This window comes from Microtus ochrogaster, chromosome 2 (genome assembly GCF_000317375.1).
Source record: "Microtus ochrogaster isolate Prairie Vole_2 chromosome 2, MicOch1.0, whole genome shotgun sequence".
NCBI classification, from domain to species: Eukaryota; Metazoa; Chordata; class Mammalia; order Rodentia; family Cricetidae; genus Microtus; species Microtus ochrogaster.
The window spans coordinates 38,622,240-38,643,712 of NC_022010.1; the positions used below are offsets into that span (position 1 = coordinate 38,622,240).

Genomic DNA, 21,473 nt, shown 5'->3' on the forward strand with positions numbered 1-21,473 from the left:
CTCTTAGGGAGGAATTGAAGTAAGTTTCCACAACACACAGAGACAGCAAACATGAGAGTGCCCGCTAGGATGAAGTGGATTCCCTTCCCAAGGAAGGGCTCTTTATCATCCTTATAAATTAGATGAAATACTGGCTAACATCAGGGGTACGCTTTCCAAATATTGCTTTCTGTAATTATCTCACACACTGAATAAAATTCCACTTTGCTCCTAACAATGAACTGATAGCTACTTAATAAGTTAATAAAGCTACACATTAAGGGTTTCTCAAGCCTTCTGGATATTATTTATAAATTTAAAAAGCTTTTGTTTCTTGGTGTTTCGTATTATCCCCATCTCAATTGCTTTTCTTACAAATTATAGCTCTTGAGTTCACTTGGCATAAAATGCTCTAATTATAGATTATGTACTAATGATAACATGATTCTGGATTTATAGGAATACAGTGGAAAGTTGTTTAAATATTTCTTCGGAAGAAGCAGCAGCAGCATCACTAATTTAACCCCCTTATTCAATACCCTTACAAAGTAAATGTGAAGCAATTTACACCCCGCCCCCACAGACACACCTTTAATTTTGCTAAGGCTCTGACTGATGTGTGCTAAGAAATCCCAGAGTCCTTTTGAAAAGGATCAAATTTTCAAAAATACTTTGAAAAACACTTCACAGTTTTCAAATGCATTTGGCGAGCAGCTCAGAAGGTGGCCTGCTTTCCACAGCTGGGGAGGCTGTGTGCGTGTGGGGTGGAAATAAGCGCATGAGAAAGCTGTGCCCCCCACTCCCTTTGGCTGGGAATAAAGCACGGCTCTAAGATCTAATGCTGGAATAATAACAGCCTGGTGTTTGCTCCAGAAATAGAACAATGGTGGATGATATTTTATATTAGACAGAGATGGCCATTCTCAAAAAAAACCTGACCATTTTCAAGGGTTAGAAAAAGACTCAAAATATGCTTGCTAGCAAGATGGCTCAGTGGATAAAGACATTTGACAGTGCAAGCCCGTGGGACCTGAATTCTATCCCTGAAATTCACATAAAGGTGCAAGGAAAGAGTGAACTAAAAGTTGTCCCCTGACCTCCACACATGCAACCCTTGGTACACGGACCTATGTTTCCCATATGTTCATTTCCACTTCACACATTATGCATAACACAGATACATATGATCATATTTTTAAACAGGTTAAAATTGTGGGACATTGTGTGGAGCCAGAGAGTGGCAGTCTGGATCAAAAGCACATTGGGAGAGGAAGTAGGGACAGAAAATCTCCCATAAGAGGCAAGGAACTGAAACCAGAGCTATGGAGAGAAGGAGAGGTATCAGTATGCTTCCTGCTCCAGCGTGGAGGCCAGTTTGGGGTGGAATGGGATAAAACAGGGTCCATGGCACAGCCATGACTTGCACTAAGCCCCTCACAGACCAAAGGGCCCATGGGCAAAGCATTGTTCTCTCCAATATGGGCCCAGCTCTGACCCAATAAAACAGTGGGGACCAGATGGAGGCAGGTACAAAGTCATCAGAGAGGAACAGCAAGCTCAGAGTGGAAGAGGGAAATTGTCCCACTGAAGGTTGGCTTACACAAAAGAACTAAGAAAAGTGTCAAAAACATACCATACTATTTAAAAATAATAATAATAAGTCACACTCAAGGAGATAGAAAATAGTAAAAGAATGTGTAAGGACTGAATTTCAAACTCTTAGGGATCATAGCTGTAATAACGTGCCTCTGTGGTTAGACTGCATACTTATGGCCTCTCCAAATATCATCCCTTGTTGAAGCACTGACCACCAATGTGGTGGTACTGGGAGATGGGGCTTTGAGAGATAATTTCTGTTACATAGGTCCTGAGAGGCAGAGATCAGGCATCCTTCATGAGAAGACACAAGGAGAGGCTGCTGATCCAAAAATCAGCAGGTGTCCCTTGAATTTCTGCTCAGTCTATGTGATTGTGTGGTGGTACCCTGAGCAGATTAGGATGCCACAACACTAATACAACAGAAACTAAAGAGGACAAAAGGAACAATATATTACAAAACAGGAATCTGACTCCCACTGAGAAGTGTATTTCAATTTAAGTGTTGTTGGGCTGATGAGATGGTTTAGTAGGTAAAAGCACTTGCTACCAATCCTGGTCACCTGGGTTTGATCCCTGAGACCAACTTGGTGGAAAGGAAGAACTGAATCCTGCAAGTTGTTCTCTGACCTACACACACACACACACACACACACACACAGACTATGTTCCCAAACACTAGATGATAGATAGATGATAGATAGATAGATAGATAGATAGATAGATAGATAGATAGATAGATGATAGATAGATAGATGATAGATAGGTAGGTAGATAGATAGATAGATAGATAGATAGATAGATAGATAGAGCAGTAAATAAGAGGCAGTTGGAAAGGATCAGTCATACATAAATCCTGATGTGTGTGTGTGTATGTGTCTGTTTGCTGAGCTTAAACAAAACTGAAAGGAAGCCTTAATAAACAGAAAAAATATAGGTTAGTGTCAAGAAGCAGCATCACAAAACACAGATAGCATTCCCACTGAGGGATGTAAGTGTTATTTACAATCCCCCCGAGGCCAAGAAATTAAGAAGCATATTCTGTTTTTCAAAAAGAAGAAAAGTGTCTAGTTACCTGTTTAACCAGCAGCTTCCATATGGGCTGGATCTCCACCTCGATAGCGTTGGGCCCACACACTAACCTTCTGTGGGAGATTGACATCTGTTAGTGTCAGCCTAGAAGCCCGTGACAAGTGAGCACAGGCAAGCTGACCCAAAATCAGCCACCTCTGTCCTTTAGGCATCTGTACCTTGATATCTATAGTCTTATTCTAAACCATGAGTATATCTTTAAAATAAAGTTGATACATGATGAACAAATTTGGTTTCTTCCTGTCTTTACTACAACTCAGTCAAAATGAAATAATCCGATTACATCCTAAGAGCAGCTAAAAAGACACAGGTCTGAAGACATTTCTAGACTCCTCAGTCATTCAATTTACCCCAGACTTCAGTGATGGCTGTCTGTCTTACCCTGGAATCTTCCAGAGCAGGTTCCCATCAATGCACCAGAAAAAAGAACAAATTCCCAGGAAGATGCTCTAAGATTGTCACTTGCAAGTGTCTGCTTCCCACACAAGGTGCATGACACATGTCCACTGCAAAGAGAAGCCCTCATGTTTGGGTTATACTGTGTGATTTTTCAAGTGTTTGCAAAAGATTCATTTGATCCTTACAGTGTTTCTATAGAGTTCTAAAGGGCCAATCTAGCCAATAGGAAAAGACACTGTGGGTCTTCAGTCAAAGGCTCCTCCCGCTAATATTAATTATGACCAGGAACTTTCAAGTTTCATATGATCACTGTTTATAAAGAAAACTGAAGTTGGAGCAAATTAAGTAGCTGTCCCAAGTTCTGAGGACCAGAAAAGGAAGCTCCACCTAACCATGCCCTCCATGGGCATCAAGTTCCCAACTCCACCTCTGCAGGGACCAGCGGGGAGAGCCTAGCTGAGGGGCCTTTGGCCTTGCTATCGGATGACAGACTGACTGAGTTGAAGTTCACTTGACTTTTAAGGCATGTTACACCAACTTTAATTATTGCTTGCCACAGGCAGAGATGACTTACTCTAAAGTCTGCTAACTCCATAATGGGGGTGTTGAGGCTCAGGGGATGAAGAAGCAGAGTGGAAGAGGAGCCGCATTGCTGTGTGAATTTATGAGCCCTAAATCTCATTCTGGAACCTCAAAAGACTTGAACTCAAGCCACATTAAGTCTGTGACAACAATCAGTTATTGGTCAACTGTCAGAACCTCTCAGATCCAAGGTTTGGTCCATCCACCTTCCCCCACCCCGTCCCACCCCTTCCCCACCCCATATGCATGGTGTCCTTGCCCACAGTCTTCTCTTTGTAAATGCTACTCAACCTTTAAAAGCCAAACCTGACAACCAAGCCAAGTAGCTCAGAACGGTGAGAGTGACCATACCTCCCTCCATAAACACCAAGCCTGTGCTCTTGCCCTCCTTCTACCTAGACCTTGCATCTTTGTGTGACTTGCTTCATTCAGGGCTCTATTTCTCCTTCTTGAGGCCTTCCATAACAATCCTACGGAAGACAGTCCCCGACCCCACCCCCGGGCCTGGGGGTGTGGCATCATGGTAGAGCATTTGCCTAATACATGCAAGACCCTGGGTTTGCTCCCTAGCACTGGGGAGTGGGTGGAGGGGCAGGACCTACCTAACTTTCCTTAATTTCTTTAACCTACCTTACTTTTCTTTACAGCACATATGGTTACCTGAACATATGTGTGATCATGTGTATATGTGTGGGAAGGTGCATGTGCACATTCACGTGTGTGTGTGTGTGTGTGTGTGTGTGTGTGTGTGTGTGGAAGCCATATAGGAAAGCCTTTACTATCCTTCCACAGAGGCTGTTCACCTGTTTTATTAGACAAGGTCTCTCATGGAACACGCCATGTAGGCTAAGCTGGTTGGTAAGAAAGCCTCAGTTCATGTCTCTAGCCCTTCCTAGCAGTGGGGTTACCAATAAGCACCAACATTGTTTAGCTCTTTTCACTTGGGTTCTAGAGATCACACCCAAGTCCTCATTCCTCCAAGGCAACTTGGCTTGATGCCAAGTCACACAGGGAAAGGTCAAAGCTATATGCCACCACTGAAGGTCTGATGAGGTGGCAGAGAAAAGAGACTGAGATCATTCTGTGTGGCCTTTCCAAACAGTGTAGGGCATACACAGCTAAGTAGGTTTTGCTAACATCCGTCACTATGCATTAGGGGAGAAACTGCTGTGATGGCAGACAGCCCCTTCTCAGAGGGTGGATATGACCAGGTCTGCAGCTGAGAACTCTGGAAGGGGATGTCATTCTCCCTGTGAGTTTGGGTTTGTGAGTCTGGGTTCAAAAGGGATTTCCTCCAGTTCTGAGATATTCAGATCTTGTAAAATGTATGGTTCTGAAATACCAACTGTGAATGGTTAGGAGTATTTTCCTTTGAGGAATAAACCAAATGAATATATCAATATATCTCTCAAAGAATTGCTAACGAGATTTGTATGAGGCCCTGGAGCCCAGACGACTAGAATTGGGGTCTTTAGCAATGAAGCAGAAGTGTGCTTTAATCCCTGGTGCCCTTCTCAACCTTCACAAAAGCCCTCGGATTTTGCCCACTCTTTCCATTCGGATAGCCTGCTGGCCTGCGAGGGTCTCTGGCAGGAGAGATTCCTCCAGTTTCCCAAGTAGTCAAGGCCAAGCAGAAGAGTCCAGCATGACTCAATTCTGTAGGAAAGCAAATTGGGAAAGCTCCTTGGGGAGTCTGCTGGTCCGTCACTCACTCCCTCCCTCAAAATTCCTGCTTTCCAAAGAAACAGAGGTCTAAGATGCCCAGGCTATGACATCTGGTGCCTGGTATTTGGGCATAACTACATAGTACAAGTGGGTTGGTCCTAGAAATTCCCCATCATAAAACACTTTGCCTATGCCATGAGAGATTGTTCATTAGAATAAATCTCCAAGTTCGTTAATGAAGCAGTGATATAAAGAAACGCATGTCTGTAAATGACGTGTACTAACAGTTGCTTAGCTTTTCATCCCAATCTCCTCTGCTGTCTATCTATTTCTTTCATCTCCTAAATTACAAGCTTCAGTAAAATCAGGGGGAAAGAGCTCATGAAGGAATTTGGCTCTCAGTACAAGCTAGTGAGGTGCTCCAAAGAGTCTCTGCTCATGGAGAATGCCTGAGCACTCCATAGAGAAAGGCCCAGAAGGGAAAGAACAAGAAAGTTGTGGTGAAGGTACAGTAAAATCTAGGCATCATCTCCGTCATGCTGCCTACAAGGCTCATCAGGACTTACACACACTGCTGTCTCCACACGCTTCTGAACTGGAGCTAGATGGTTTTATACTCCCAACAGACCCAGACCCACAAAACTGTGGGCCTGAAAATTCCAACTTATTGAAAAGAGACCATTGATTTCAATTTACTTGGTTTTATCAAATTATATTCTAAATAAAATATAGATTGTCTTTTAAGATAACTTCCTAACTCCTAGTTGAATGTTAGGGGTTGGGATCATGTTTTTAGCTTCTAGGGGGTGAGTAAGACTCTTCTTCCATTCTTCAACCAGCTGTCACTCACTCCTTCCTAGAAAGATGCTGTGGAGGCTGAGTGTGTGTGTGACCATTCTCTCAGAGTGCAACTTTCAAAGGCATAAGAGTAACTTGTTTCTCTTTCCAGCTTTGTGCCCATCCAGACTTGAGGAGTACCATAGCAAAATCCCATGGTGGTTCTGATTTCTCTTTTCTTCCCTCCTCCATCTTCCAGGTTGCTTTTCTGTTTTCAGGAGCCTAAGCAAAGGGGCAGGAGCAGGATGGGCTGAATGGTAATGAAGGTGAAAAGATACCCTAACTCTGTTCTAGTAAGAAAGCCTAGGGAGGATCAGATAGATGCGGTGTTTTCATAGCATCCCTTCTTGTGAAATGAATCACTTAGCCGTCAGTGAGCCTGTCCAGGATGGCTACGATGATGCAGAGCTGAGTTCAGCTGCTGAGAAAGTGAGCACCAGAACAAGCCAGTTCCCCCAGATCATTTACTTACACACTTTTTGATGCCTTTTGCAATTTGTCTGCTGGGTAAAATCCACTCTCCTGGTGGCCTGATAAGCTTTTGCTGCCGAAAAGTGAGAATGATGAACATCCTACATCCCTTCTCTTTGCCAGGCTGCTAGGATCCCCACAGGGAAGTGTGTGCATTTAGATGCTATAACGTGTCATTTTGTCAGATTTTTGCCTGCCCTCGTCACGTGCAGTGAGCTCTTGGTTTTTAACGCAAGCAAGCTCAGATTCAGTTATTGAATTCTCATGCTGTCCAATCAACCAGTCCCTTTTAATTTCTCTGGAGAGGCCCCCCAGCTTACTCTAAGGAATGAGGGGGAAATGTGCCACATCCACCCACTCCTTTGTCCTTCAGTCTGGCATGCCTACAAGATAAAATATGCCTCTGCTTATGAGATTATTTCTCGATTCTTCATATTTGGGATACTGTACTCTGTCTTGCTTATTAGATTGTCAAGTTCTTTATGTGTGGACCAGATTTAAATTTAATTATGTATGATATTTATTAAAGCCTGGCACTTGATAAATAAGGACAAATGTGAGCTAGCTATACCGATGGGGAATCTTTCTTGTGGAAATGGTTTCTTGTCCGGAATATGTTGGCGTCTACCATTAAGAGCTCTTAAATGTTCTAGATCAATCCTCTAAACATCTTGCCCTAAGTATTAGTAACTAAGTTTCATTTTAATGACTTTGAAAAGTCTCTGTATCTCAGCGTATTGAACATTCATTTCTAATACATTTTGCAATAATGTTCAGGTTATAGACACCTGCTTCACTTCTCGTAGTATGTCTACAAAGGAAAAACTGAAACCAAAGCTTCACGTTTCCTAGACTTTGTATAAGAATCATGGTAGTGGGCAAACAAGCGGGCTGGCTCAGTGAGTAAAGGTTCCTGCTGCCAAGCCTGTGAACCTGAGCCAGCTTCCTGCGACTCACATGGTAGGACAGGACCGCCTCCTGCAAACCTGTCTCCTGAACGCTACACATGCTCTGTAGGTTTACGTTACCACACATATGCCCATAAGATATATGAAAATCTAAAATGTAAGGTAGAACTAGTGTGAGGAACTTGCCCAAATTCCAGCGTTCTTTGTCTCATCTGTGCCGTCTTGCTCCTACGGAACTCTCAGCGCTGTGGGAGTACAGCCCAGAAGCCCTGATTCAACCAACATGTTTCCTCTTAGTTTGACAATTGATGTTTCTGGTGGATCACAATGATGTCTGGCAAATAGTGTCCCTGGAAGTGTCTGAGGAACTCCAGATTATCAGAAGGGCTCAGCTGTTTCCTTTGGAGCTCACCAACATCGGATATTTCAAACGAGAGCCTAGGGAAGCAGGGACTTTTCCCTCTGGTTAGTAAATTAAGTGGCATCCCCTCCTCTCTGGCAGCATACAGACCCCAGCCTCATGATTCCACTCCCTGCCCATCAATAACTATGTCTTTTTCTTTAGATCACTCCTCTCTTGCAAAATACTTGACATATCAGGGACACACTGACAATAACTCAAGAAACACCATCATTTACTTGTTTCTGCTGCATGTATCTGTTGAGCTCCTTGAAGGGGTGCGAGCTGGCCTGAGCAAACATGGCTCCTTCCTCCATTCCCTCTGCCTTGCAAAACTGTTAGAGTACTTTCCTAAAGCTGGTTAACAAGGTCTCCTCCCTTATTTGGCCACTTTCTCCTTCTGAGACTGATCACCAAGGTCCAGCTATCAAAGTATTGATGTCCAGCAATCAAAAGCCTTCTTTTGACTACACTAATTAACATGCCTAATTAAAATTAAACACCTCATCCTAACATGGGGTTTCCCCTTTACCTTGGTAAACTACTATTTTCCCATTTGCCACGTCTTTCTCTTCTCTGTCCAGAGGCAGTCCTTTGTCCCTCTAGGGCAAACATCCCCACCCACCTCTTCATTCCCTTCCCCTTCTCCCTCATTCTCTGTCTCCTATCTTTGTCTCGTATCCCCCCCCCACACACACACACTTTGTCCCTCTGGGGAAAATAAATCTCCTTCATGCTGAGAACTTGGTCTTCGGGTATCTTGTGCCCGACAACTTCGAAGTCTTTGTAGTAATACAGGGACCCACACAAATCAGGGTGCTCCCTCCTGAACCCTGGACCCTGGATTATGGCACAAACTATGTCTAAATGCCTATTTTTTCACAGAGATCCTTAGTTAAGTGGGGAAGAAAAATTAAAGTGGCTGCTTTCTGACTAAGGCAGAAAAAGAGCAGCAAATAACCTTGCAGGTGTAATCTTTAAGAAGAGGAAAAGGGGAGGCCTGTGTTAGAATGGGCTAGGTGTGTTTTGATTGGGTGTATTAATTAGGTGAACCAAAGGGGGCATTTGATTGCTGGACTTCAGTACTTTGATAGCCCGGACCTCGGTGATCAGCCTTCAGAATGACTCTAGCATGAGAAAGTGTTCAATTACGGGAACAGAACTTGATGACTAGCTTAGGGGATACGGTCTATGGTTTATAAGGGAGAGGGAGGGGAGGGACTGCAGGCCCATGTTTGCCGTGGGCAGGCCTGTTAGAGCCCTTCACTCCTGTCATGAGTCCAGGGTTATTCTAGGTACAGCACAGGCAACACGGAATGACACAGCCAAGTAAACAGTAAAATGTTCATTTCCACAGCTGTTGGTTCGCAGCAAAGCATGATCCGGATAGCATCTTTTTGGCTCTCAGTCAATGCAGGAAGATTAAGAAACCAATGTTTATGAAAAGACTCAAGAATATTATAAAGCCTATTCTACAAGCCTGAGGAGACGGGCGGTATTTTACTTGAGTGACTTGTTCTTTCTGTGTCTTTTGAATATGTTTGCCTAAGAAGAGAATTTAGAATGTCTTTCTGATGCCAGCAAATGACATCAAGCTGGCAAAGCACTGTGCCAGCAGCACACCGATGGTGTCCATTTGATACTTCATGCCAGCATCCTTAAGCCTACCTGACCTCTTGCTCTTCACTGGTCAGACCCAATCCAAATGTGTGGTGGATATCAAAGCAGGAGTTACTGTCTTCTAGCAACCTAGGAAATAGTTGGGATAGGAACCACACATCAGTTTACAGCCTCCAGTGAGTCAGTGGTCTTCGGCTGTGTCCTAAGGCGGTGGTGAGAAAAGGCTATACTTACCCAACTTTCCGAAAGCGCTTCTCCGAGAAATCCCACACGTACCTGATTTTCTGCACTTGGATGCATTGTAGCTGCAACCACAAACGTGAAAGGGTCAGGCGTCATTCACAAAGGAAAGCGGATCAACGGGGAATGGTGCAGCCCAGGTTCCCTTGTGGGTCGCACACCTAGCTATCAGTCCAGCCCAAGCATATTATAGTCAGAGCTTTAACCAGCAAGCACACACTCTTTTCTGTTTCCACAAATGTGCCAGGACAGCCCACACATTAGATCGCTTACTTTTAATTCTGGCTTCATTACAGCTCGGTTTATGACAGAGTGGCGGTCCGCCACCAGAGGTTCTTCTGGGTTTTTACTTCTAGAGGACTTCAATGCAGATAAGTGGAGGCAGAAGACTTTTTTCCTTATGTACCTTTGAAATTCATCCTTAAAAAGTCAACAAACAAGAGAGCGGTCTCAGACCTCAGTCAGAAGGCAGATTCTTAGGCACAGTCTAGACTTGGTGGATTGAGGAACTCAGGTAGTGGAGCCGGCAGTCTGTGTTTCAGTGAGCCTTCCAGAGGCTTCTGCTACACACAGGATTTTAAGAAACACTGGATATGGGGGGAGAAAACTTCATAAGGAAGTATTATGTCTAGACATTTTCTGAGATGATTATATTTCTTTTTATTACTTTATTTATTTTTTGAGACGGGGATTCACATGTCTAGACTGACCTTAACCTCTTGGTTAGCCTGCCCCAGTTTCCCACAGCCTGGGACCACAGGTGTGCAGCACACGCCAGGCTCCAGCTACTTTTAAAAGCTATCCACAAGCTCACATTACCTAGTATACTCCAAAGAATGCATTGTTGAAAATTGAGCATTCCTACATTATGTAGCCTCTGAGAGTTGTAACAATGACAGCCACTGCCCATGCACTCACAGGCAATGAGCAACATGCTTCAACCTAAAATATGAGAGATTTTACCCAGGCTGAAGTGAAGAAAGTGTTAACATTCCTGGGCGGGGCAAGAGATAAATAACAAGAAACTTGCAGAGATAGTCTTTCTTTCTCTTGTTCTGGCCTGGGTAAACTGTTTGAACGGATGAGATCTGTTCTGGATCTCTGGAATATTGACTAGTCATTGCTAGACTACAGATGCAGGGTTGAAGACATGAGCATAGTACTTTTTTTTAAAGTTATATTTAATTTTTTAAATTGAGAGAAGGTATTTGCATGTATTTATGGGTTTTTGTAGCCATTTCCTCTAAACTGAAACATTCTCTCCTTTAAAACTCAGGAAATAAACAAAACTCACAAATCTGAAAAAGTTCCTGAAACTTACATGATTTCTGAGGCCCCTCCCACTAGCTGCAGAAGCCCTAACAATTGGCTGAAAGAGAAGACTTTCCAACCTACCTAGTTGTTTTCAGATAAAGCAAGGAGCTCTAAGAAAGGGGTGGGCTTTTCAGTGTTGCAGCTACTTGTGGGTCACCCACAATCTTTTAAGTAAAGTGTGTGTGTGTGTGTGTGTGTGTGTGTGTGTGTGTGTGTGTGTGTGTGATATGTAATATCACTAAACTGGACTTGGGAGAAATTATTCTTTTGGTCTGTTGTTAATGAATAGACAGTTATTCATGTCTCCTCAGGAACACTCCCACAACAATGGGGTACGTAATGAATTTTAAGCATTTATATACTGTATATATGATTAGACAAGACTAGAGTAACTGGCCTCTTTACCACTTCAGAAATTTACCATTTCTTTCTTCTGGGAACATTCAAAATCCTCTTCACCCGCTGTTTTTAAAATTTGCTCTCAGCCACATTATCCTGCAATGCTACAGGACATTAGCAGGTATCCCCTATTCAACTGTAGCCTTGAACCTACTAATCATTTCCCCTCTATCTCCTCTACCCCTACTCAGGCTCTGGGAATCAATAGTCTACAATGCCAACTTCATAACATCCGTGTGTAAGTGCGGACAGGCAGTATCCATCCTTCTGTGATGATCATGGCATTTGAAATGGATAACAGAAAAGTACGCACTGTCGTCCTCAGCAAAACGGTGTCTGCTTCTTGCAAAGGGCACGGGATGCAACTGGTCCACACCCACCACTCAGGCCTCCAGTAGAACATCAGCTGAAGGGCGCCAAGAGTCAGGATGGCTGTGACGAGGCACAGGGCTCTCCGGAGACTCTGGGTATGGTAGCCAAACACCTCCTGAATAATAAATAGAGCATCCCATGTTTCAGTAGTCACATAAACATCATTTTGATTCAAGGGATACATGCTTTGCGATGTAGGGTTCTTGGTTGAGAGAAATCTGGCACCAATTGGTAGAATCAGGTTGACTGCAGCTGGCAGCTGACATAATAAAAGGAAAGAGATGCACAAGCCCTCCTACTGCCCTGCCAAGTGAAATTAAGCATGAGATGGAAGGGAAAGGGAAGATCTCCCTGCTTCTGTGTATTCATAGGCAGCACCTCAAGTGTTTATAACATGCCTCATGTTTTGAAGCAGATTTATTTCCTCTAGGTGTTAAAGGAATTGATAATATTAAAGAAAGAAATTGCAGCAGACATGACCCACACATATCCACCTCTATCTGTATTCACATTTGGTTTTAAAAATAACTGGATATGATTGAAAGTATGAATAAATGAATTGGTGTCTAATCCAGCAAAATGTAAGTTAAAGGACTAGTTGCAGCCATGAAAGGCTCTTGAAGGATCGATTGCACTTACTTACTCTTTTTAAAATTATGGTTTTTTATATTTAAAACCATTTTAAATATGAATATATTTTGATCATATTCTTCACCTCCCCCAAGTCCTTCCAGATTTTCTCCCCTTCCTTAACCACCGAGCTCTAAATTCTTTTCCCAAAACCAAAAACCCAATACAACAACAAAACCAAGGAAACAAAGTAAAACCATCACCACCCCCTAAAAAAACTGTTACCAAATAAAAGCACACACACACGCACACACACACACACACACACACACACACACACACACACACAAAACCCTCAGATTCTAGTATACGTTGGTGAACTAATCCTGAACATGAGGCCTGTCCTGGAGTGGCTGATTTTATCACTCTGTTAGAGAAATGACCCTTTGTCATTCTATTGGAGAAAACTGATTTTCCATCCACCAGCAGGAATAAGTGATATTTCAGTTGTTAACTTACCCCAGTGGCTAGGTTTTCATTCTTTCCTTCATTTGTTTTTTAATATAAGAAAATAAAATATAAAAAGATTAAACAAAAACTTACACTGAAGTTGTAAAAGGCAAACCAATGGAGGGAAAAGACCCCAAGAGATGGCATAAGAATGAGGCCCACTCATTTGCACACTCAGGAGTCCCATGAAAACACTAAACTGGAAGCCACAATATTTATTCCCAGGATCTGCTGCAGACCTCTGTTGGCCCTGTGCATTCTCCTGCAGTCTCTGTGAGTTCATATGAGCTTTGCTTATGTTGACTTAGAGGGTCCTGTTTTCTTGGAGTTCTCCGCCCCCTTACAATCTTTCAACCTCCTATTCCACAGGGTTTCCTGAGCTCTGAGGGAAAGGATTTGATGGAGACATCCTATTTAGGGCTAAATGTTCCAACATCTCTCAGGTTCTGCATAATTTCTGGCTGTGCATCTCTTTATTTCTTTCTTTCTGCTGCACGAGGCTGGTTCTCTGATGGCTGAACAAGGCACTGATCTATGAGGGTAGCAGAGTTATCATTAGGAGTCATTTGATCACTAAAGCTTTTATTTTTCTTTCTTAGAAAAGTATTATTCAGTTTTATCCCTGAGCTATCTAGTCTCAGTTCTTGGTTGCCCAAACAGTTTGGGAATGGGTTCCATCTTGTGGAGTGGGTCTTCAGAAAAACCAGTTATTGGTCACTTAGTTACACATGACACTGAAAAGCTTCTGCATAGCAAAGGACACCATCATCAGACAAAGCAGCAACCTACAGAATGGGAAAAGATTTTCATCAACTACACACGTGGTTGAAGGCTAATATCCATAATATATAAAGAACTCAAGAAACCAGATATCATGAAAACAAATAACCCAGTTGAAAATGGGGTACAGATCTAAACAGAGAATTTTGGATAGAGGAAACTCAACTGGCTGAGAAACACTTAAAGAAATGTTCAGTAGTCTTAATCATCGGGGAAATGCAAATCAAAAAAAGCTTTGAGATCTTACACCTTTCATCTAACACCTGTCCGAATGGCTTAGATCAAAACACAAGTGATAACTCATGCTGGCCAGGATGTGAACAAGGGGAACCTTCCGCCATTACTGGTGGGAGTGTAAACTTGTTCAGCCACAATGGAAATTAGTATAGTACTTCCTCAGGAAGATGATAAACTCAATCTACCATAACATCCAGCTGTACCAGTTTGGGGCATTTACCCAATGGATGTCTCATCCTATCACAGACACACTTGCTCAACCATAGTCATTACTGCTCTATTCATAAAAGCCAGACATTAGGAACAACCTAGATGAATAGATGAAGAAAATGTGATATATTTATACAGTGGAGTGTATCACTTCACCGTTAAGAAAAAACTGACATCGTGAAATTTGCAAACAAATATATTAAACTAAAAAAAAATCATTCTTAGTGATGTATCCCAGACTCATACAAATATGGCACATATTCTCTTATATGAGTGTATTAGCTGTAAAGTCAATGATGATCAAGCTATAATTCATTAGACCCACAGAGGATAGGTTATAGAGTAAAGCACTAAAGAAGCAACTCGCAACTTGTAGGTTGCAAGACCTCTATGGATTGAATGATCTCTTCTCATTGGTCACATATCAGATACCCTGTATATCAGATATTTACATTACAATTCACAATAGTAGAAAAATTACAGTTATGATGTAACATTGAAATAATTTTATGATGGGGGTTACTACAACAAAAGAAACTTTATTAAAGGGTCACAGCATTAGAAATACTGGACTAGAGGGACCAGATGATCTCATTCGGAAAGGGAAATACAATAGATAATAGATATGGGTGGGGAGCTGGAATGGGAGAATCGAGGCAGGAGAGAAAGGGTAGGGGAATTTGTGGGAGGCAACCCAGGGAGAGAAAGCTAATATTAAGGGTCATTTGAGGAGTAGTATGCAAACCTAATACAATAGAAACTTCATAAAATATAAACATATATGAAAGTAATGTAAATGATATAGCCAAATATTTACTGGGGATGCAGAGACCAAACTGGCTATCTCCTGCCACTAAATGAAGCATCCAGTGGTGGGATTAGATTATGTCTAATTGGGTTGTTGCCTAAAGGGGCCCCATGTGAATCCGTTGTAAGCAACCTGGACTGTTGCTAAAATTATAGGTTACTCTCCACAACGTGACAGCAAGGCCCCCATTGCTGAAGGCAACAGCTACACAGCTCACTGAAAATGGAGATGTCACCATGTGGTGGTGACACAAGCCTTTTATCCCAGCACTTGGGAGGCAGAGACAAGCAGGTCTCTGAGTTTGAGGCCAGCATGGTCTACAGAGCAAGTTCCAGGACATTCAGAGATACACAGAAAAGCCCTATCTCAAAAAAAAGAGAGAGAGAGAGAGAAAGAGAAAGGGGTAGGGAGAGAGAGAGAAAGGGGGAGGAGGGGAAGGAAGGAAAGGGAGAAAGAGAGAAAGAAAAAAAGAAAGAAGAGAGGAGAAGGCTCTATGCTGTCACCCTTACATTCCAGCACCTTTGATAAAGGAAGGAACAATGCATGCTATCAAAACAGAAACACCGTAAACACCAAGCCAGTCATGAAGCTTTTACTGACAATGTTGTGCTGTCTGTAAGATATGCTAGGGCACTTACTTATTCTTAGAATAACAAGCTGAGATATTTGTACCTTTAGCAATAGGTCAGCTAATATTTGTCATAAATTAAGTGAATTTGAGATTTGTTTTTAAGGGGAAATAGATTTTGTTGTCTAAAACTAAAATTTAGTTTCTACCATCTTCAATGAGGGTTCACATAGCATTGTTTCACACATTAAAAAAAAAACACAAACTTTTAAGGCACTTTGAAATACCTGAGGGATGCTGATTATTACAGTTTGGTTATGGAGTGTCACCCTACAGGAAATGCTCATGTGTTGATGACTTTGCTTTCGGGAGCACTTCTGAGAGATGATTGGGTCATGTTTATATAAGCTTCATCCATTGATTAATCAATTGGTGAGTTCTTAGCCAAAAGGGCTATTGGAAAGCAGAGCCTAGTTGGAGGAAGTGGGTCAGTAGAAGTTGTGCTATTGAATGATATATGAGAGAGAGACAGAGAGACAGAGAGAGACAGAGAGTTTTCTGACTTTTCTGGATGCCATGAGATGAGCAGCTTCGTGCTGACTTTTTCACCATTTTCCTACCTTGTCACAGTCACAGACTTAAAAACAATGGAACCAATCAACCATGGACCACTGATGTGGGATGCCCTTCTGTATATGTGTTTCTTTTATTGGTTGATGAATAAAGCTGTTTGGGCTAATGACTTAGCAGAGTAAAGCCAGGCAGAAAAACCAAACAGAGACATATAGAGAGAGTAGGTGGAGTCAAGAAGACACCATGTAGCTGCCAAAGGAGAAAGATGCCCAGAACACTTACCGTTAGGCCACAGCCTTGTGGCAATACAGAAATTAATAGAAATGGGTTAATTCAATATGTGAGAGCTAGCTAGAAATATACCCGAGTTATTGGCCAAGCAGTGTTGTAATTCATATAGTTTCTGTGGAATTATTTGGGCATGGGTGGCTGGGAAATCAATGAGCAGTCTCCAATTATAGACCACATCTCTGAAACCATGAGCCAAAAACTGTCTTTCCTCCTGCAGCTTGTTCACCTCAGGTATTTTGGCACAGATATGAAAACTCACTACCACAGAGATAAATGTGTGGCATACGTGCTATCCGTGGCTTTAAGCTGACCTGGGAATCTCTGTCTTTGTTTCTCAACAATTCTAAACACCCATGTCCAAATCTCAGGGCTGTAAATGTTAGCTAATGTCTGCAGAGTTTAGATAATGCTTAATATAACAAATCTCTTTGCTTAATTCTTTGGAAAGGTATTCATCTTCAATGTGACATTTTTATTAGTTTTCTCTAATAACTCAGTGGTGAATAAAGAGTCTAATAAGGGGTGTTGAAAGCAATCCTTAGAGTAGAAAGGTCACAAGTTTAAGAAACAAGATATAAGTTTGAGTCACTGCTCTGCTTATTATGGGTTGCATGACCTCCAGCAACTCATTCACCTCTAGGAGATCCCAGTGCAGTTTTTGCAGAATGAGGAAGACATGCAGCATGGGGCTGCTGAGCTCAGCCATGGCAGCGTCTGCTCGCATGTTCTGCATGGTGAGCATGAGACTGGCAAGCTCCTTTCACTGCTACACACTTCGTGCGGGGAAAAGTGCTGGTTGCTGGGTAGTACAGTCCTAGTTTGATACTATTGGCAAGGGGCTCTGATTTAATTTAGAAACATACAATTCCCCTAATTTATGAACACTTCCAAGATCTCTTCCTTTCCCTGTGCTCATTCTGCTTCTACAACTCTTGGTCTTATCTGTGTATAATAAGTTAATTAGGTCCAAATAACATAAATATGCCATTTCTCACATTGTGATATGCACTCTGTGGTTACAAAAGTGTCGAGGGTGTGCAAAGCAGAAGCCTATTAATATTCGAATATTAGTCCAGCTCATAGCTGGAAAAAGCTCACTCATAAACCCATTTTCTGTCCACTTTCACACAGCAATGACACTCATCATCACAATTCTGTTGCCTACTTAGGTTTTTCTGTATAGCATTTTCTATTAAACAGGGGAAATAAAAGCCTAGCAAGGCTGCAGTGAAACCAGTAGAGCCTCGGACTACTGATAACCTCTTCAACGGAAACAACTCCTCGGGGAAGGCAAAGATACCAATTCTATCAAGAATTATAAAGATGTTTCTACTTTTAATCAATAATTCTTCGGTTGGAAGGATGCCCTAATGAAACAACACACAAAATGGGAAGTAACGGGCACAAGATGCTCAGCGCTGCGTTGTCTGCAATAGCAATACTATTGAGGGAATGAAGATTCAGCCAATGGTTCAGTGAGTTTTGAAACATCCGAACAGTGTTCTGTAATGAAGCCATTAAAAACAGAGTGAATAGTATCAATGTAGAAACCCAGGACCCCCTATAATACAGTGTTGAATGAAGAGAAGACATGCAGAATGAACAGAACCACATAGCAGTAGCATAAAATTTCACCCAACTGTATCAGAAATTACATTAAATGTAAATGGTCTTAATACTATGAGTGAAAGTTGTGTCTACGAGTGAGCTCTTTCCAGCTAGGAGCTGGACGAATAGTCCAATACTATTATGCTTCTGCATTACACATACTTGGCCCTTGACACTGACTGTTTGGAAGTAACTCTCAGACTCCATATCACGTAATATAATAATATGAACTGGCATATTTGGATCGAATTAACCTATAATGCACTGCACGCTGTTTATAAGAGACATACTTTAAATATAAATAGGAAAGTTAAGAGGGAAAACAAGAAAAAAGCCAGAACATGGAAATGCTAGAGAAGAAAAGCTGAATGGCTATATTAATGTCAAACAAAATGTATTTTTTCCACAGGTATTTAAGGAAGGAAATATGAGAGAAGAGAAGACATTTCATGATAACTTCAACAGCAACACAACAACTCTAAACAAAGAAAATAAAATCAGTCATTAAATGATTCTTTAAGCCAAAATGTCTTTAGAATCCTTTCGGTATTTAAAGTTGAAGTAAAACTGCTCTTGTATAAACTCCTTTATAAATGGGGGATATAAGAATGTTCCTACAGCAGGACCTGAACCTCACCTGGGCAATACAATAAAGCCAACCTAGTTGGCAGCGGCTTGGGTGAGCCAACCCTGAAGTTGTGAACATCAAGAGCTGTTCCCATTACCCATCTGTCACGCAGCAGCATGGGCGAGGGAGAGATGTCCCCCATCAATGCCTGAGGCAGGTGGGAGAGCTGGCCCTGCCCCTCACCAGCTGCAGCACTCAGGAGAGTGGCCCCTATACCATGCCGGAACAACATGGTAGAACTGACCCTGAAGGTGTAGGTGTGGGAGAACCAATCCTGAGGGCATAAAAGCAGAAAAACTGGCCCCTCCCCTTGCTCATCACTGCAAGATGAACTAGACAGGGCAATGCAGGAGAAATGGCCCTGGTGTTGAGGATGAGTGAGAGCTGGCAGGCTGACCAACCCTGCAACTACCCAGGCCCAGAACCAGGATTATGAGTTGGTCCACCCCAACATCCACCCCATCTATGATCTGCTGGAGCATGTGAACGGACTGGTCCTGCAAACCCATAGCTGCAGGAATGCCACGACACAGGGTAACAACAGGATAACCAAGAAGAGTTCCAGTGAAGATCCAGTATCGACAGTGTAGAAGAAACCAGAGGCCTCAAACCTGACCAAGGACTCTTTACAATGAGCACTTGCAAGTAAAGATATATGAATAAAGTTTACTGTGTGATTCACTGGTCACACCACAGCTTCCATTTCCATGACAAGATTGATTTTTCCTTTTCCTTTTTTCTTCTTTTTCTCTTCGGTTTTATATTATTTGGGGGTAGGAGGTTTCAAGGGCAGAGGGCAGATATGACGGGATGGGAAATGAATGGGGTGGAGATGCATGATGTGAAATCCACAAAGAACAAATAAAAGGAAAGTTTAAAGTGTATGTTCCTAACTTGTCGTAACAAGGCCAGAATTGCCAGACAATTGAAGCATGTTGAAAGCTTAAGTTATGATTTTTGTCACTGTATCAAATTATTGTAAAATATGTTATATAACCAATGCTTGGGCATAATGAAAAGGTAACATTATTGCTCAACAGTATTTGTCTTAGGGATGCAGTGATTTGAAAGCCAGTGTGGCTCTCAGTGTTAGCATTCAGAGGCAAGAATGAAAAGGTTCCTATGAGAGGCAGGGAAAAAGAGAGATGTACATAGTTCCATACAAGTAATTTGTTTAAGGACAGATAGAGAGTAACTATTTTTGTTTGGTTGGTTTTTGGGTTGTTTTTTGAGACAGGGTTGCTCTGTGTAACCCTAGCTGACCTGGAACTTGTTCTGTAGACCAGACTGGTCTCAAACTCATAGAGATCTACATATCTCTGTCTTCTGAGTGATTTTAACTATTAATAAGTGAATCCATTAAAGTTGTAGGATGGTAGGTAAATATAGATAACACATATGGACTTATATATTCATATAAATTTGAAAATTACTCAAGTACAAATAATATCAAGAAAAATTGGATTGCATTATACTAAATCTGAGAAAGATGTGCTAAGCCTTTGAACTGAGAACTCCATATTACTGCTGAGAAAGTAAGATCTAAATAAATGGGAAGGCACAAGAATTTTGGAAAATGGTACTACATTCACACTTAAAGGCTCACCAAGTACTTTTCTGGTCACTGGTTACATGAATCTAAATCTTCTAGGGAAATACCAAGAACCTAGGGTAGTCAAGAAATCAATTCAGAACAAAACGGAAGCATGTAGGACTGACAGCACCAGAATTGGAAACTGCCTACAAAGCCGGGTAATTAGGAAAACTCAGTTTTCCTAAACTGCATGATACAGAAAAAAAGGACGATGAATGACAGAACAGAGTGAAGAAAGGACCTGAAACACCATCACTGTCTTTCCCAAGAAGCAACCACTGCAGTCAGGGGCTTCGGGTACTTGTCTGGGCAGGACGGAGGGATGCTTGGGAAAATGAGATCCCCTTTTATCTACGTGTCATACACAAAAATCCACTTGCATTTAAATGTGAAAACAAACCACTTTAAAGATGACTTGAGAAAACTTTAGGTAGACTAGTAATTCTTAAAACAAGAAAAACATATTGGATTTCATTGATGCTAAAGGCAGCTGTTTTTCAAAGGGTCTCTGGAGAAGATAGATTAGCCACTTAGGAGGCTTGATTGTTTATTTCCTATATAGCAAAGGGAAGGTGTATTTGGAATCCACAAAATAGCTACAAATCAATCAAAAAGAAATAAAACTGGGGAAAAAAAGAAATAAAACTGAAAAATGAGGGAAAGACTTGAGTAGACAGCTTCAGGAAGCCAGAAAATGATGGACAACCTTCAAGAGGAAGCTCGGGACTTTGTTAAAGAATTGGGAACGAAAGCCACAATGATGTGTCACAGGCTAGTACAGCCGAGACCAGACCGAAGAGAAACAAGCCAGAGGTCTCACACACCATGCGGGAGGACTTTGGAGTTACACTGATGCCACGATAGAAGACAGATCAGCTAAAATTAGAAGTGTTGAGTACTTCAGGTGGCAAAGACTGGGTAAAACTAGTAAAGTTCACCAGCATTCAACTAAAGTCAGTAGAAGTGTGAATTGCTGTAAACATGTTTAAAAGCAGTGTTGCTACAGACATGAGTACTCAACTCTTGGCATTTTGTACAAGAAAGATGAATATCTGTCCATCTTTACAAATCTTGAGCTGAGCGGTGGTAGCACACACCTTCAATCCCAGCACTCAGGGAGACAGAGGCAGGTGGATCTCTGTGAGTTCAAGGCCAGCCTGGTCTACAGACTGAGCTCCAGGCCAGTCAGGGGTACACAGTGAGACTATGTCTCAAAAAAAAA

At 42.0% G+C, this 21,473-nt stretch overlaps 1 protein-coding gene across 1 annotated transcript in view; it reads right to left on the bottom strand.

Moving 5' to 3' along the window:
- Positions 1-21,473, bottom strand: part of Atp13a5 (ATPase 13A5) — a 122,618-nt gene that overhangs the window by 90,173 nt on the left and 10,972 nt on the right. Inside the window, exons 2-6 of the mRNA XM_005344790.3 lie at positions 11,816-11,989; positions 10,063-10,209; positions 9,784-9,854; positions 9,598-9,678; positions 2,651-2,720 (exon numbers count right to left, since the gene is read on the bottom strand). Coding sequence (XP_005344847.1) covers positions 2,651-2,720; positions 9,598-9,678; positions 9,784-9,854; positions 10,063-10,209; positions 11,816-11,989 — 543 coding nt within the window. The remainder of the gene's footprint in view (positions 1-2,650; positions 2,721-9,597; positions 9,679-9,783; positions 9,855-10,062; positions 10,210-11,815; positions 11,990-21,473) is intronic.